At 49.6% G+C, this 15430-nt stretch overlaps 1 protein-coding gene across 1 annotated transcript in view; it reads right to left on the bottom strand.

Annotated features, from left to right (window-relative positions):
* Positions 1-1828: 1828 nt before the first annotated feature.
* Positions 1829-15430, bottom strand: part of PCP4L1 (Purkinje cell protein 4 like 1) — a 95907-nt gene continuing 82305 nt past the window's right edge. Inside the window, exons 2-3 of the mRNA XM_083165881.1 lie at positions 4399-4456; positions 1829-3374 (exon numbers count right to left, since the gene is read on the bottom strand). Coding sequence (XP_083022007.1) covers positions 3238-3374; positions 4399-4456 — 195 coding nt within the window. The 3' untranslated portion in view covers positions 1829-3237. The remainder of the gene's footprint in view (positions 3375-4398; positions 4457-15430) is intronic.

The following is a 15430-nucleotide window of genomic DNA, read 5'->3' as shown; positions in this document are numbered from 1 at the left end:
GAACTACTGTAATGGTAGTGAAAAATAGTTAGGAACCCCTAATTAACAATAGGTCCAACAGAGCTTCAGTGGGTATAATTGGATAACAGTCTTCTGTCCTCAGTAAAACAATTAGCCTCTCAAAGTGAGAGAAACTGTAGATCACAGGTTCCAGAGAGCCAGTGTCATATTCTATATATTCTACAGATCCTCTTCTTGGATTTATTTAACACTTCATATACCACACAATGGTCAGCTTTGAGCTTTGCTGTTTCACAGTATTGACATCATGAGTTCAATTACCAACACACAATATGTGTGGAGTTTATATGTTCTCTCCGTGTTTACCTGTGACTTCTCCTACAGCCCAAAAATAGACTTACAGTATGGATCAATTGGATGTATGATTTTATATTAGGGAATGTAGGTAGTAGGTTCCAATGAGACTGAGAACAATTCACTATACAGCACTGCAGAACACGATGGTGTATATATATATATATATATATATATATATATATATATATATTAATTACATATAAAATTACAAACCTGAATTATTATTATTTTTTTTCAGTAAATAACTTTTAAATAAAGGGATTTCTTCTCTGCAGCGGATTCCAGTTTTTCAGATACCTCCGGAGACTTTATGTAATGTCAGATTGTTCTTTTCCCAACGCATTTGAATCATTTTATAACGAAAAAGAACTGCGTCATAACGTCAGACTGTGGTTTTAATTGATTTTATTAATTAAACATGCTAAAATATTCCAAGATGGTGTTTTTTTCCCAGAGAGCACTCAGTGGGCTGGGGAGATGTGATGGAGGAGATGAGGTATCGGGCAGAAGGTAAGGGCAGCAGTACCAAGGAAGATTCATGATCAGTTATAAGGAGAATATCAGATATTATTGTGTCCTTAGGACACAAATGGTCAATGTGTGATCTGGAAATCCCCTTCTGTTAGGTGTTAGGAAGCGCTGGCCTGTTGTTAACAACCTGAGACATATTCATGTGTAAATTGTGTACATACAGAATTCCACGGTTCTATGTTCCATGGAAGTATGTCGTTTCCATGCGACAATTTGCACATTTGGTGTACACAAACACCCATGGGGTGACATGGTATTCATACAGATAGTTGTTCGAACGTCTCTATGAGAAGTAATCTCACTTTATTATAAGAGTAGTTAATAAATAAAGGTCACAAGGAGTAGATGAGGAAATTCAGGGACAGAAGAAAATCTACCAAAGTTCCAAAGTTAATGTTGAAGCCAATTGCAATACTACAAAACTGCCACAAGGTGGCAGCAGTGCATTGTTCATACAAAACCCACACATTTCTCCAAATCTGAGCCCTTATCCCGTCCCCTGGTTTCGAACCTCAAAAGGGGTCACTCTCTGGTTAGCAATACAGTTCTTGTTTTAATGGTTACATCATAATACATATATGTATATATATATATATATATATATATATATATATATATATATATATATATATATATATATATATATAGTACTTGTGTATTATCTGGGCGCCCGATTTTTTCATCGCATGCCACTACTTAAGGCATGCGATGCGATGCAACGCGATTTTTCATTGTAAAGACCCGATTTTTAATTGTATAGTCACCCATGGGTGATTTCATACCCCCACTATCCAACTACGCATGGAGTTGATTTTATATAGTGTGGCGAGCGCAGCGAGCCACCAAGCCCGAAGCCTGGCGCGCGCAGCGAGCCCCGCAGATTACTTTACATGTATTCTGCGTCCGCTCGCCACGCTTTGGGCTCGGTGGCTCACTGTGTTCGCCACAATATATAAAATCAACTCTGTGTGTAGTTGGATAGTGGGGGTATGAAATCACCCATGGGTGACTATACAATTAAAAATCTGGTCTTTACAATGAAAAATCGCATTCAATGAATTGTATGCCACTATATTGCATGCGATGCAATACAATGAAAAAATCGGGCGCCCAGATATTACACCATATATATATATATATATATATATATATATATATATATAGCTTGCAGAGGGCAGGCACTCAGTCGAATCAGGCTGGTAAATGCGCCGGGGTGCCGGAGGGGAGATGAATAGTATGCAGAGTCTGGCACTCTCACGGTCTTATCAGCAAAGAAGACACAACACAGCAATGGCTGTGTGTGGAATTATTTATTGAAGTCCCCAGTGCCGCGGTGATAGAGTTGGATATTATTGGACCCAGCATCGCGGGCCACTACCGAGGGCACGGGGCCCAGAGATTATTTGACGGAGTTGAGTGCCGGCACCCCGCTTCTGTCTATATATATATATATATATATATATATATATATATATATATATATATATATATATATATATATATAATATTTAAATTAGACATTGGGTTTCTGGCCCACAAGGCTTACTTTTACAGTTTGTTGGCTTCAGTGTGACGATTATCTTACAGCGCACTCAACATTGTATAATGCATATATATTCACACAGCAGAATCATTATATAATTATAATTGCATACGTCAGGCAAGTCATATCTGTATTTCCATTTTGAAATATAAAATTTGCACTGAAGTACAGCAGCCACCTAGTGGGGGCAGCCATTTTGTCTGCTGAAACGCGATCTGCTGGCATTCAGCCGATCCATCCAATAGGAACTGCCTGTGATGTCAGCGGTTTCTAAGTGGCTGATAGGCCGAATATTGTTTCAGTCCACAAAATGGCTTCCTGCTGTGCTTGTAGACACCAGGTCTACTTGACTATACCAGCACACCTTGGTAGGGTTAGGTCTGTAAGTGATGGGTGGGATGAGCAGGGAGGATGGTCCCCGGTGTGGTCTATATTCGGTTATATACATGTAATAGGTAAATATAATATATACTATAGTAACATGCCTGAAGGGGGGATCTCTGTAGCCCTGAAAGCTTGTACATCCCAATACCTCACATTTACCTTCATTTTGTACAAAAGTGTTTCCTTTCTCATCACACAGACTATACCCAGATCAAGGAGAGTATCTACAAGACAGCCAACCTGTGGCGTGTGTGAGGGTGGGTTTGGCCCAGACAAAGGGGGAAGCATTCAGTATAACTTAAAGGGAAGAGGGGTGGTGTTGGGGTAACAGTAGCTATGCAGCCCTGTTTGTATCCGCCTCGTCCTCTCTAGAGCGGGATGTGGGGAATCAGTAGACGAGTTGGTACACAGTGTATGTTCTACAGGGCAGTGTAGAGGTCGCACGTCTGGAGTCATCTTGATCACGGGCTGGGGTCTTGCTTCCTTTTCTGGAACCGGCGGAACTTGTTCTGGATGGCCAGCGCCGCCTTCTCCGTCTCTGGGGCATTCAGGTCAATGTCGACCTCTTCTTCCACCTTTTCTGAGTTCCCGGCTTTATCTGCCAGAGAAACGCCACAGAGAACATTGAAATTTGAGTTTGTGGACTGGAAACAATTGTTAGTAACTTTGCCTGTTTGCCTTTGCCGTCACCTGGTCAGTCTACTCTGTTGACTACTTCAACCGCATTATTTGCTGGACCTTGGTCCACTGAGGAAGGTCATCAAGTTCTTTGCCTAAATGACATGGGAACCAGTGATTATATTGTTATGAGGAGAACCACCTCCCCTGTTGTCCTATCTAGTCCTCCAGAATCTACATTGTACAGTATTTAGGTTACACCGGTCTTATGGAGGCCGAGCACACATGGCAGGTGACTGGGGTGACCACTATACCCCTCCAAACCCTATTTATAAAGATGTTGTCTACATCTGTACGTGTAGCCCTAATCAATGACCTACCATATAACATGGCAAATTTGGCCCTTAAAATGGGTTGCCGAATCTAGCACCTATCTGGCCACTCACAGATTGAGTCGGCTCGGCTCTTCCTACTCCATCTTCTGCCTTTCCTACAGTGGTCCACCTCAAACCAAGTGCCTTCACCACAGATGAGAGCGGTGGAGAGACTGAGGAGCATTCTAATACTATTGGAACAAGTTTTGCTCAATGAGATATGATCCATAAGTACTGACGGATCGCACTGATCAGTCATTGGTGCTATATCCACACGGCCCCCGTATTAGATCTGTGGGTCACTCAACTGAGACCTCTGTCAATGGAATCAGGCTAATGTAATAGAGGCCCACACGAGGAGCAGGCTGGATGGAAGCCCAATGGGGCCATAGGCAGTATATTGGTTTGACCATTCCTCTAAACAATAATCATAACAAAAGGTTAAAGTAATCTGAGCCGCAGAGTAACCACAGGCCTCTAGGCAGCAGCCAACGTCGCCCAATGAATGCTCCTGCAATGAGCAGGTGGCACAGGAGCCTATGCCGGGCAGGATGGTGCCTGGCTGGGTATGATGAGCTGTGTTGCAGTAATAGCAGTGTGGGCACCAGCACACGGGGAGACAGAACGTACCCTTCTCCTCATTCAGGGAGCTCTGGTTCGGAGATGGCATCTCACTGTTGGCCCGAAGCTGTAACAGGAAAAGACAGGTTATAATTAACACCAGGCCTGTAATAATCCCATCAGTCGCCTTCATACTCCTCCCCGGCACACACTAAATGGGTATGAGGGGGAGTACTAACCCCACTATACATCATTAGACACATTAGTCATCGCTCCTGTGCCACAATATTCCTTCTCCTGGCAATTACTGTAAGCGGCCCCCGAAACGCGTCGTCTTATTGTGACAGTGACCTCAGCGCATCATCAAACAATAATTCCAACTCCGTGAGGTTGTGTTCAGCCCGGTGGTCGCACCAGAGTCATCTGCCGCATTGTGCTCATCACTAAACCTGTCCAGTACCTTTTATGCCGTTATAATTTTCCAGGTGTGGACGGTGTAAGAGCGACATACTCATACATTACTAAGGGTTGTCACCTGCGTAGGCTGCCACTGGTGTGGACGGTGTAAGAGCGACAGGCTGATACATTACTAAGGGTTGTCACCCGCGTAGGCTGCCACTGGTGTGGACGGTGTAAGAGCGACATACTCATACATTACTAAGGGTTGTCACCCGCGTAGGCTGCCACTGGTGTGGACGGTGTAAGAGCGACATACTCATACATTACTAAGGGTTGTCACCCGCGTAGGCCGCCACTGGTGTGGGCGGTGTAAGAGCGACATACTCATACATTACTAAGGGTTGTCACCCGCGTAGACCGCCACTGGTGTGGGCGGTGTAAGAGCGACATACTCATACATTACTAAGGGTTGTCACCCGCGTAGGCCGCCACTGGTGTGGACGGTGTAAGAGCGACATACTCATACATTACTAAGGGTTGTCACCCGCGTAGGCCGCCACTGGTGTGGACGGTGTAAGAGCGACATACTCATACATTACTAAGGGTTGTCACCTGCGTAGGCTGCCACTGGTGTGGACGGTGTAAGAGCGACATACTCATACATTACTAAGGGTTGTCACCTGCGTAGGCTGCCACTGGTGTGGACGGTGTAAGAGCGACATACTCATACATTACTAAGGGTTGTCACCTGCGTAGGCTGCCACTGGTGTGGACGGTGTAAGAGCGACATACTCATACATTACTAAGGGTTGTCACCTGCGTAGGCTGCCACTGGTGTGGACAGTGTAAGAGCGACATACTCATACATTACTAAGGGTTGTCACCCGCATAGGCTGCCACTGGTGTGGACAGTGTAAGAGCGACTGGCTGATACATTACTAAGGGTTGTCACCCGCGTAGGCTGCCACTGGTGTGGACGGTGTAAGAGCGACATACTCATACATTACTAAGGGTTGTCAGCTGCGTAGGCTGCCACTGGTGTGGACGGTGTAAGAGCGACATACTCATACATTACTAAGGGTTGTCACCTGCGTAGGCTGCCACTGGTGTGGACAGTGTAAGAGCGACATACTCATACATTACTAAGGGTTGTCACCTGCGTAGGCTGCCACTGGTGTGGACGGTGTAAGAGCGACATACTCATACATTACTAAGGGTTGTCACCTGCGTAGGCCGCCACTGGTGTGGACGGTGTAAGAGCGACATACTCATACATTACTAAGGGTTGTCACCTGCGTAGGCTGCCACTGGTGTGGACGGTGTAAGAGCGACATACTCATACATTACTAAGGGTTGTCACCCGCGTAGGCCGCCACTGGTGTGGGCGGTGTAAGAGCGACATACTCATACATTACTAAGGGTTGTCACCTGCGTAGGCTGCCACTGGTGTGGACGGTGTAAGAGCGACATACTCATACATTACTAAGGGTTGTCACCTGCGTAGGCTGCCACTGGTGTGGACAGTGTAAGAGCGACATACTCATACATTACTAAGGGTTGTCACCCGCGTAGGCTGCCACTGGTGTGGACAGTGTAAGAGCGACATACTCATACATTACTAAGGGTTGTCACCCGCGTAGGCTGCCACTGGTGTGGACAGTGTAAGAGCGACATACTCATACATTACTAAGGGTTGTCACCCGCGTAGGCTGCCACTGGTGTGGACAGTGTAAGAGCGACAGGCTGATACATTACTAAGGGTTGTCACCCGCGTAGGCTGCCACTGGTGTGGACGGTGTAAGAGCGACATACTCATACATTACTAAGGGTTGTCACCTGCGTAGGCTGCCACTGGTGTGGACGGTGTAAGAGCGACATACTCATACATTACTAAGGGTTGTCACCCGCGTAGGCCGCCACTGGTGTGGGCGGTGTAAGAGCGACATACTCATACATTACTAAGGGTTGTCACCCGCGTAGGCCGCCACTGGTGTGGGCGGTGTAAGAGCGACATACTCATAAATTACTAAGGGTTGTCACCCGCGTAGACCGCCACTGGTGTGGGCGGTGTAAGAGCGACATACTCATACATTACTAAGGGTTGTCACCTGCGTAGGCTGCCACTGGTGTGGACGGTGTAAGAGCGACATACTCATACATTACTAAGGGTTGTCACCTGCGTAGGCTGCCACTGGTGTGGACAGTGTAAGAGCGACAGGCTGATACATTACTAAGGGTTGTCACCCACGTAGGCTGCCACTGGTGTGGACGGTGTAAGAGCGACATACTCATACATTACTAAGGGTTGTCACCTGCGTAGGCTGCCACTGGTGTGGACGGTGTAAGAGCGACATACTCATACATTACTAAGGGTTGTCACCTGCGTAGGCTGCCACTGGTGTGGACGGTGTAAGAGCGACATACTCATACATTACTAAGGGTTGTCACCTGCGTAGGCTGCCACTGGTGTGGACGGTGTAAGAGCGACATACTCATACATTACTAAGGGTTGTCACCTGCGTAGGCTGCCACTGGTGTGGACGGTGTAAGAGCGACATACTCATACATTACTAAGGGTTGTCACCCGCGTAGGCCGCCACTGGTGTGGGCGGTGTAAGAGCGACATACTCATACATTACTAAGGGTTGTCACCCGCGTAGGCCGCCACTGGTGTGGGCGGTGTAAGAGCGACATACTCATACATTACTAAGGGTTGTCACCCGCGTAGGCTGCCACTGGTGTGGGCGGTGTAAGAGCGACATACTCATACATTACTAAGGGTTGTCACCTGCGTAGGCTGCCACTGGTGTGGACAGTGTAAGAGCGACAGGCTGATACATTACTAAGGGTTGTCACCCGCGTAGGCTGCCACTGGTGTGGACGGTGTAAGAGCGACATACTCATACATTACTAAGGGTTGTCACCTGCGTAGGCTGCCACTGGTGTGGACGGTGTAAGAGCGACATACTCATACATTACTAAGGGTTGTCACCTGCATAGGCTGCCACTGGTGTGGACAGTGTAAGAGCGACAGGCTGATACATAACTAAGGGTTGTCACCCGCGTAGGCTGCCACTGGTGTGGACGGTGTAAGAGCGACATACTCATACATTACTAAGGGTTGTCACCTGCGTAGACCGCCACTGGTGTGGACGGTGTAAGAGCGACATACTCATACATTACTAAGGGTTGTCACCTGCGTAGGCTGCCACTGGTGTGGACTTTGTAAGAGCGACATACTCATACATTACTAAGGGTTGTCACCTGCGTAGGCCGCCACTGGTGCGGACGGTGTAAGAGCGACATACTCATACATTACTAAGGGTTGTCACCTGCGTAGGCAGCCACTGGTGTGGACGGTGTAAGAGCGACATACTCATACATTACTAAGGGTTGTCACCTGCGTAGGCTGCCACCGGTGTGGACTTTGTAAGAGCGACATACTCATACATTACTAAGGGTTGTCACCTGCGTAGGCCGCCACTGGTGCGGACGGTGTAAGAGCGACATACTCATACATTACTAAGGGTTGTCACCTGCGTAGGCTGCCACTGGTGTGGACGGTGTAAGAGCGACATACTCATACATTACTAAGGGTTGTCACCTGCGTAGGCTGCCACTGGTGTGGACGGTGTAAGAGCGACATACTCATACATTACTAAGGGTTGTCACCTGCGTAGGCTGCCACTGGTGTGGACGGTGTAAGAGCGACATACTCATACATTACTAAGGGTTGTCACCCGCGTAGGCCGCCACTGGTGTGGGCGGTGTAAGAGCGACATACTCATACATTACTAAGGGTTGTCACCCGCGTAGGCCGCCACTGGTGTGGGCGGTGTAAGAGCGACATACTCATACATTACTAAGGGTTGTCACCCGCGTAGGCTGCCACTGGTGTGGGCGGTGTAAGAGCGACATACTCATACATTACTAAGGGTTGTCACCTGCGTAGGCTGCCACTGGTGTGGACAGTGTAAGAGCGACAGGCTGATACATTACTAAGGGTTGTCACCCGCGTAGGCTGCCACTGGTGTGGACGGTGTAAGAGCGACATACTCATACATTACTAAGGGTTGTCACCTGCGTAGGCTGCCACTGGTGTGGACGGTGTAAGAGCGACATACTCATACATTACTAAGGGTTGTCACCTGCGTAGGCTGCCACTGGTGTGGACAGTGTAAGAGCGACAGGCTGATACATTACTAAGGGTTGTCACCCGCGTAGGCTGCCACTGGTGTGGACGGTGTAAGAGCGACATACTCATACATTACTAAGGGTTGTCACCTGCGTAGGCTGCCACTGGTGTGGACGGTGTAAGAGCGACATACTCATACATTACTAAGGGTTGTCACCTGCGTAGGCTGCCACTGGTGTGGACTTTGTAAGAGCGACATACTCATACATTACTAAGGGTTGTCACCTGCGTAGGCCGCCACTGGTGCGGACGGTGTAAGAGCGACATACTCATACATTACTAAGGGTTGTCACCTGCGTAGGCAGCCACTGGTGTGGACGGTGTAAGAGCGACATACTCATACATTACTAAGGGTTGTCACCTGCGTAGGCTGCCACTGGTGTGGACAGTGTAAGAGCGACATACTCATACATTACTAAGGGTTGTCACCTGCGTAGGCTGCCACTGGTGTTGACGGTGTAAGAGCGACATACTCATACATTACTAAGGGTTGTCACCCGCGTAGGCTGCCACTGGTGTGGACGGTGTAAGAGCGACATACTCATACATTACTAAGGGTTGTCACCTGCGTAGGCCGCCACTGGTGCGGACGGTGTAAGAGCGACATACTCATACATTACTAAGGGTTGTCACCTGCGTAGGCTGCCACTGGTGTGGACAGTGTAAGAGCGACATACTCATACATTACTAAGGGTTGTCACCTGCGTAGGCTGCACTGGTGTGGGCGGTGTAAGAGCGACATACTCATACATTACTAAGGGTTGTCACCTGCGTAGGCTGCCACTGGTGTGGACGGTGTAAGAGCGACATACTCATACATTACTAAGGGTTGTCACCCGCGTAGGCTGCCACTGGTGCGGACGGTGTAAGAGCGACATACTCATACATTACTAAGGGTTGTCACCCGCGTAGGCTGCCACTGGTGCGGACGGTGTAAGAGCGACATACTCATACATTACTAAGGGTTGTCACCTGCGTAGGCCGCCACTGGTGCGGATGGTGTAAGAGCGACATACTCATACATTACTAAGGGTTGTCACCTGCGTAGGCTGCCACTGGTGTGGACGGTGTAAGAGCGACATACTCATACATTACTAAGGGTTGTCACCTGCGTAGGCTGCCACTGGTGTGGACGGTGTAAGAGTGACATACTCATACATTACTAAGGGTTGTCACCTGCGTAGGCTGCCACTGTAAACAGAACAGAAATACAGCACCTGCTCTGTCCACCTGCGCTGCATGGCTGCATTGCAGAGCAGGATGTTAGTATGCAGTGATGCACACAATCTATGGCTGGAACAGACACATTACGTACACACTGCGCTATCCCGCTGCGCATTCCGCCGTTCCCATCTGGCTCTCGCACTTTACAATTACAGAACTTCCAGCAAAGAGAAGACAAATGATTGCTGTTGTTGTGCTACATATGGAGCCTTGCCCGGGCAGCCGCAGCGCAGTATATTATACTGTGCACATAAAGTGTCATGGCGGAGGCCCGGCTATGACAGATGCTCCTGCGAGGCCTAATCGCAGGCCGTAATTCTGTTTCTGTACATCGCAGGTGACAACCCCTAATAATGTATGAGCCTGTGTAAGTTCTGGGCTTCCGGCCCTGGATCAATCTGGAGGGAAGGTAGACAGTGATGTTTCCTAGCAGCTCCGGTGGTACTGCCGGTCTCAGGCAGTAGATGGCGCTCTCCGGTATAACAATTGCAGATGTCATTTGTCTGGAACAGAACCTGTCTGCTTATGCCCCCATGCCATGCTTATGCCAGTGATTCCCAACCTTCATCCCTATGGCACAATGACAGGGCAGGTTTTAGTGATATCCAGGCTTAAGCACAGCTGGTAAATAAAAACTGGCGTAAATAATGACGATAACAGTCTGGCCTGTTAGTGCCACGCTAGGTGATACTGCTGCGCCTATGTATGCAGCAGCCATACCCGTCACTGTGGTGCCTATGTATGCAGCAACCATACCCGTCACTGCTGTGCCTGTGTATGCAGCGGCCATACCGTCACTGCTGCGCCTGTGTATGCAGCAGCCATACCCGTCACTGCGGTGCCTATGTATGCAGCAGCCATACCGATCACTGCTGTGCCTATGTATGCAGCAGCCATACCCGTCACTGCGGTGCCTATGTATGCAGCAGCCATACCGATCACTGCTGTGCCTATGTATGCAGCAGCCATACCCATCACTGCTGCCCCTGTGCATGCAGCAGCCATACCCGTCACTGCGGTGCCTATGTATGCAGCAGCCATACCGATCACTGCTGTGCCTATGTATGCAGCAGCCATACCCGTCACTGCGGTGCCTATGTATGCAGCAGCCATACCCATCACTGCGGTGCCTATGTATGCAGCAGCCATACCGATCACTGCTGTGCCTATGTATGCAGCAGCCATACCCGTCACTGCTGCCCCTGTGCATGCAGCAGCCATACCCGTCACTGCGGTGCCTATGTATGCAGCAGCCATACCCGTCACTGCTGTGCCTGTGTATGCAGCAGCCATACCTGTCACTGCGGTGCCTATGTATGCAGCAGCCATACCCGTCACTGCTGTGCCTATGTATGCAGCAGCCATACCCGTCACTGCTGTGCCTATGTATGCAACAGCTATACCCGTCACTGCGGTGCCTATGTATGCAGCAGCCATACCCGTCACTGTGGTGCCTATGTATGCAGCAGCCATACCCATCACTGCTGTGCCTATGTATGCAGCAGCCATACCCGTCACTGCTGTGCCTGTGTATGCAGCAGCCATACCTGTCACTGCTGTGCCTATGTATGCAACAGCTATACCCGTCACTGCGGTGCCTATTGCGGTGCCTATGTATGCAGCAGCCATACCCGTCACTGCTGTGCCTATGTATGCAACAGCCATACCCATCACTGCGGTGCCTATGTATGCAGCAGCCATACCCGTCACTGTGGTGCCTATGTATGCAGCAGCCATACCCATCACTGCTGTGCCTATGTATGCAGCAGCCATACCCGTCACTACTGTGCCTGTGTATACAGCAGCCATACCCGTCACTGCTGTGCCTGTGTATGCAGCAGCCATACCCGTCACTGCTGTGCCTATGTATGCAGCAGCCATACCCGTCACTGCTGTGCCTATGTATGCAGCAGCCATACCCCTCACTGCTGTGCCTATGTATGCAGCAGCCATACCCCTCACTGCTGTGCCTATGTATGCAGCAGCCATACCCGTCACTGCTGTGCCTATGTATGCAGCAGCCATACCCGTCACTGCTGTGCCTATGTATGCAGCAGCCATACCCGTCACTGCTGTGCCTATGTATGCAGCAGCCATACCCGTCACTGCTGTGCCTATGTATGCAGCAGCCATACCCATCACTGTGGTGCCTATGTATGCAGCAGCCATACCCGTCACTGCTGTGCCTATGTATGCAACAGCTATACCCATCACTGCGGTGCCTATGTATGCAGCAGCCATACCCGTCACTGCTGTGCCTATGTATGCAGCAGCCATACCCGTCACTGCTGTGCCTGTGTATGCAGCAGCCATACCCGTCACTGCGGTGCCTATGTATGCAGCAGCCATACCCGTCACTGCTGTGCCTGTGTATGCAGCAGCCATACCCGTCACTGCTGTGCCTATGTATGCAGCAGCCATACCCGTCACTGCTGTGCCTATGTATGCAGCAGCCATACCCGTCACTGCTGTGCCTATGTATGCAGCAGCCATACCCGTCACTGCTGTGCCTATGTATGCAGCAGCCATACCCGTCACTGCTGTGCCTATGTATGCAGCAGCCATACCCGTCACTGCTGTGCCTATGTATGCAGCAGCCATACCCGTCACTGCTGTGCCTATGTATGCAGCAGCCATACCCGTCACTGTGGTGCCTATGTATGCAGCAGCCATACCCGTCACTGCTGTGCCTATGTATGCAACAGCTATACCCATCACTGCGGTGCCTATGTATGCAGCAGCCATACCCGTCACTGCTGTGCCTATGTATGCAGCAGCCATACCCGTCACTGCTGCGCCGTTGAATCCAACTAGCCAGATTGATGGCTCCTTGCACTAAATGTGAAGGCAAACTATAAACCTGCAATCCCCAAATCCAATGTATAATAAGACACAAGGGGTGACTTATGGGATATACGGTAATAAGCTTGGAATGTAATGCATCCAGGAGGCCAGTAATAGCAGTAATTGCAGTGATTTATAACGAGTCTGGCTGTGCTATTTAAATAATGCTGTGCTATATAATAATGCTGTGCTATATAATAATGCTGTGCTACATAATAATGCTGTGCTATATAATAATGCTGTGCTACATAATAATGCTGTAGGACAGGGACACTTTGCTGACCATATTATGATCTTGCTGATTACTCTGTAACTAATTAAACCGGAATTTTGTATGACATTTCCCATACATATATATATATATACAGCAATGTAATGAGCAGCCAGGAGCGCCTGACACGTCAGTAAGGCCCTTATTCTGATCGGTGCGGCCAGATCATAATTATGCGGCCAGGACCGTGCAGGCGAATCCCCGCCTTCCATACGGATCGCCACCTGCCGTCCGTACGCGGATATGTGGCGGTCCGCATGAAAGTGGATGGGGATACGCCTCCTCCATCTTGGGAGCAGCCCCTGCATTCGATGGTCGCCGAACATCGAATGCAGGGCCGCACGCTCCACCAGCGCCCGCCACCCTAGACCACACGGACACTTGTCCGTATGAAATCATGTATGGGGGCGGGCAGCTGACATCCGGCGATGTCAGATGCCCGCCCCCTACACAGGCGTCACGGCTTCATTACCATGCATACGCCCTGCGTTTGCATGGGAACGCCCATGAAACGCGGGGCGTATGCATAGGGTAATGAGGCTAAGTAGCCCTTCACGCCCCCTCTCCGCCCCCTGTGCGGCGTCTAAAGAATACGTACGGCGAAACCGCTTGCACATGCGCAGAGTGACCTCTGCACATGCGCAGACGATAACCATCGGCGGTACGACCGCATGCGGAAAAATCCGCACCGATCAGAATAAGGGCCTAAGTGTCAGTAAGCACAGGTCGGCTTATTTATCACATATTATTACCAGCACCTCCCCCGATAACACCCGGCACATATTAAGGTTCCCTGGAATGTATGAAGCGAGGATCGCAACAGATCCCTCCATCTGGTTCGGGGGGCAGCTGCAGCCTCCATAGCGAAGCTGTCAGATTTACCAGGTTCCGGGACTTTTTGGGAATAGAATGCCATATTAAGTTGACGTTATCAGCAGCAGTAGTAGCCTATGCAGCGATGATATGGAGAGGGATCCTCTGAATCCCTCCCCAGTAATGGCCGCCGCACATGTGCTCTCCCGAGAGGATGATTTTTGCAATGGTTGCACACTACGCGTACCGAGGTGGTCTCCTGCCCCCGTGGGTGATTGATACTGCCGCCCAGAGTGGCGATAAGCAATCACTGGGCCTAAATCCTGATCATTAGTAACTTGGCCCTGAAGGGATGGGTGCAGGGATTTGTATTTCATGTGCCAGCGGGGGGCCTAGGCCGGTGTATAGCGGATGATCCGGCTGTGGCCCGGTAACAGTTATCCATCTTGCTGTGGCAGATTTAAGCCTCCGTATAGCCTGGGTACGGCTGCGGCGGGCGCCAGGAGAGCAGAGGTCTGATCACTGTGTAAGTAACGCACTGCAGCCCCAGGGACATGAGAAGCTTAATTTAAAATCCCCATTTAATAAGAGCGGAATGGCGGCCCTGGTGTCCCCAGGGCTCTGGCTCACTTAATGCTGGGAACAGAGGGACAGAGAGGGGACGAGAGGAAGGGAGGGGGGCGCGTCTAATCCTCTTGGAAGGATTAATTAGAGTAAAAGGTGAGAGTGAGGAGTCAGAGGAGCAAGATGGAGGGAGGGAAGCGCAAGATAAGGAGGGAAGTCACGAAGGAGAGACGGGATAAACATACAGCTGTAATTCCATATAGCGGATCCAGCACTGATGGAATGTCAGGGCGTGCTGGCACTTGTGGTTCCCCCGAGAGCACGACGTTAGGAAACATTATCCCCGCGCATTCATGTCTGCCGGGGAATTTGCCAACGGCCTATGGAAAATGTTTCCGTTTGGATTTGAAGAAAAGATATATAAATAGGTGAGTAGAAGGCAGAGAATGATTAGAGCGTGCCAAGGTGCCCAGCTGGCACACTGCGTCACTACACCCAGACAACGGCTAATTATCGGGGAGGAAGCTGCAGGGAAGTGTATTCCGCCAGGAGGAAGGAACGTGACGTGCCCTGAGGAGCTCTCCGTGTGTGTATACAGTATATATGCGGTATATAGTGGTTATCTATAGCGCCGGTCATGCCCTCCGCAGCAGGCGGGATGCTGCAGAATCCTGCGCCGCCTCATCACTGCAGCAACATATGTCTCCATTATCGGTTTATGGCCTCTCCGCCTGTTCCGCTCTCGTTTTATGTGTTTGCTATAAAAGATAAAAGCCCATAGAAGTGAATGC

Source organism: Crinia signifera, chromosome 12 (genome assembly GCF_055691185.1).
Source record: "Crinia signifera chromosome 12, ASM5569118v1, whole genome shotgun sequence".
Taxonomy (NCBI): Eukaryota; Metazoa; Chordata; class Amphibia; order Anura; family Myobatrachidae; genus Crinia; species Crinia signifera.
This window is presented reverse-complemented; position numbering and strand designations above follow the sequence as displayed.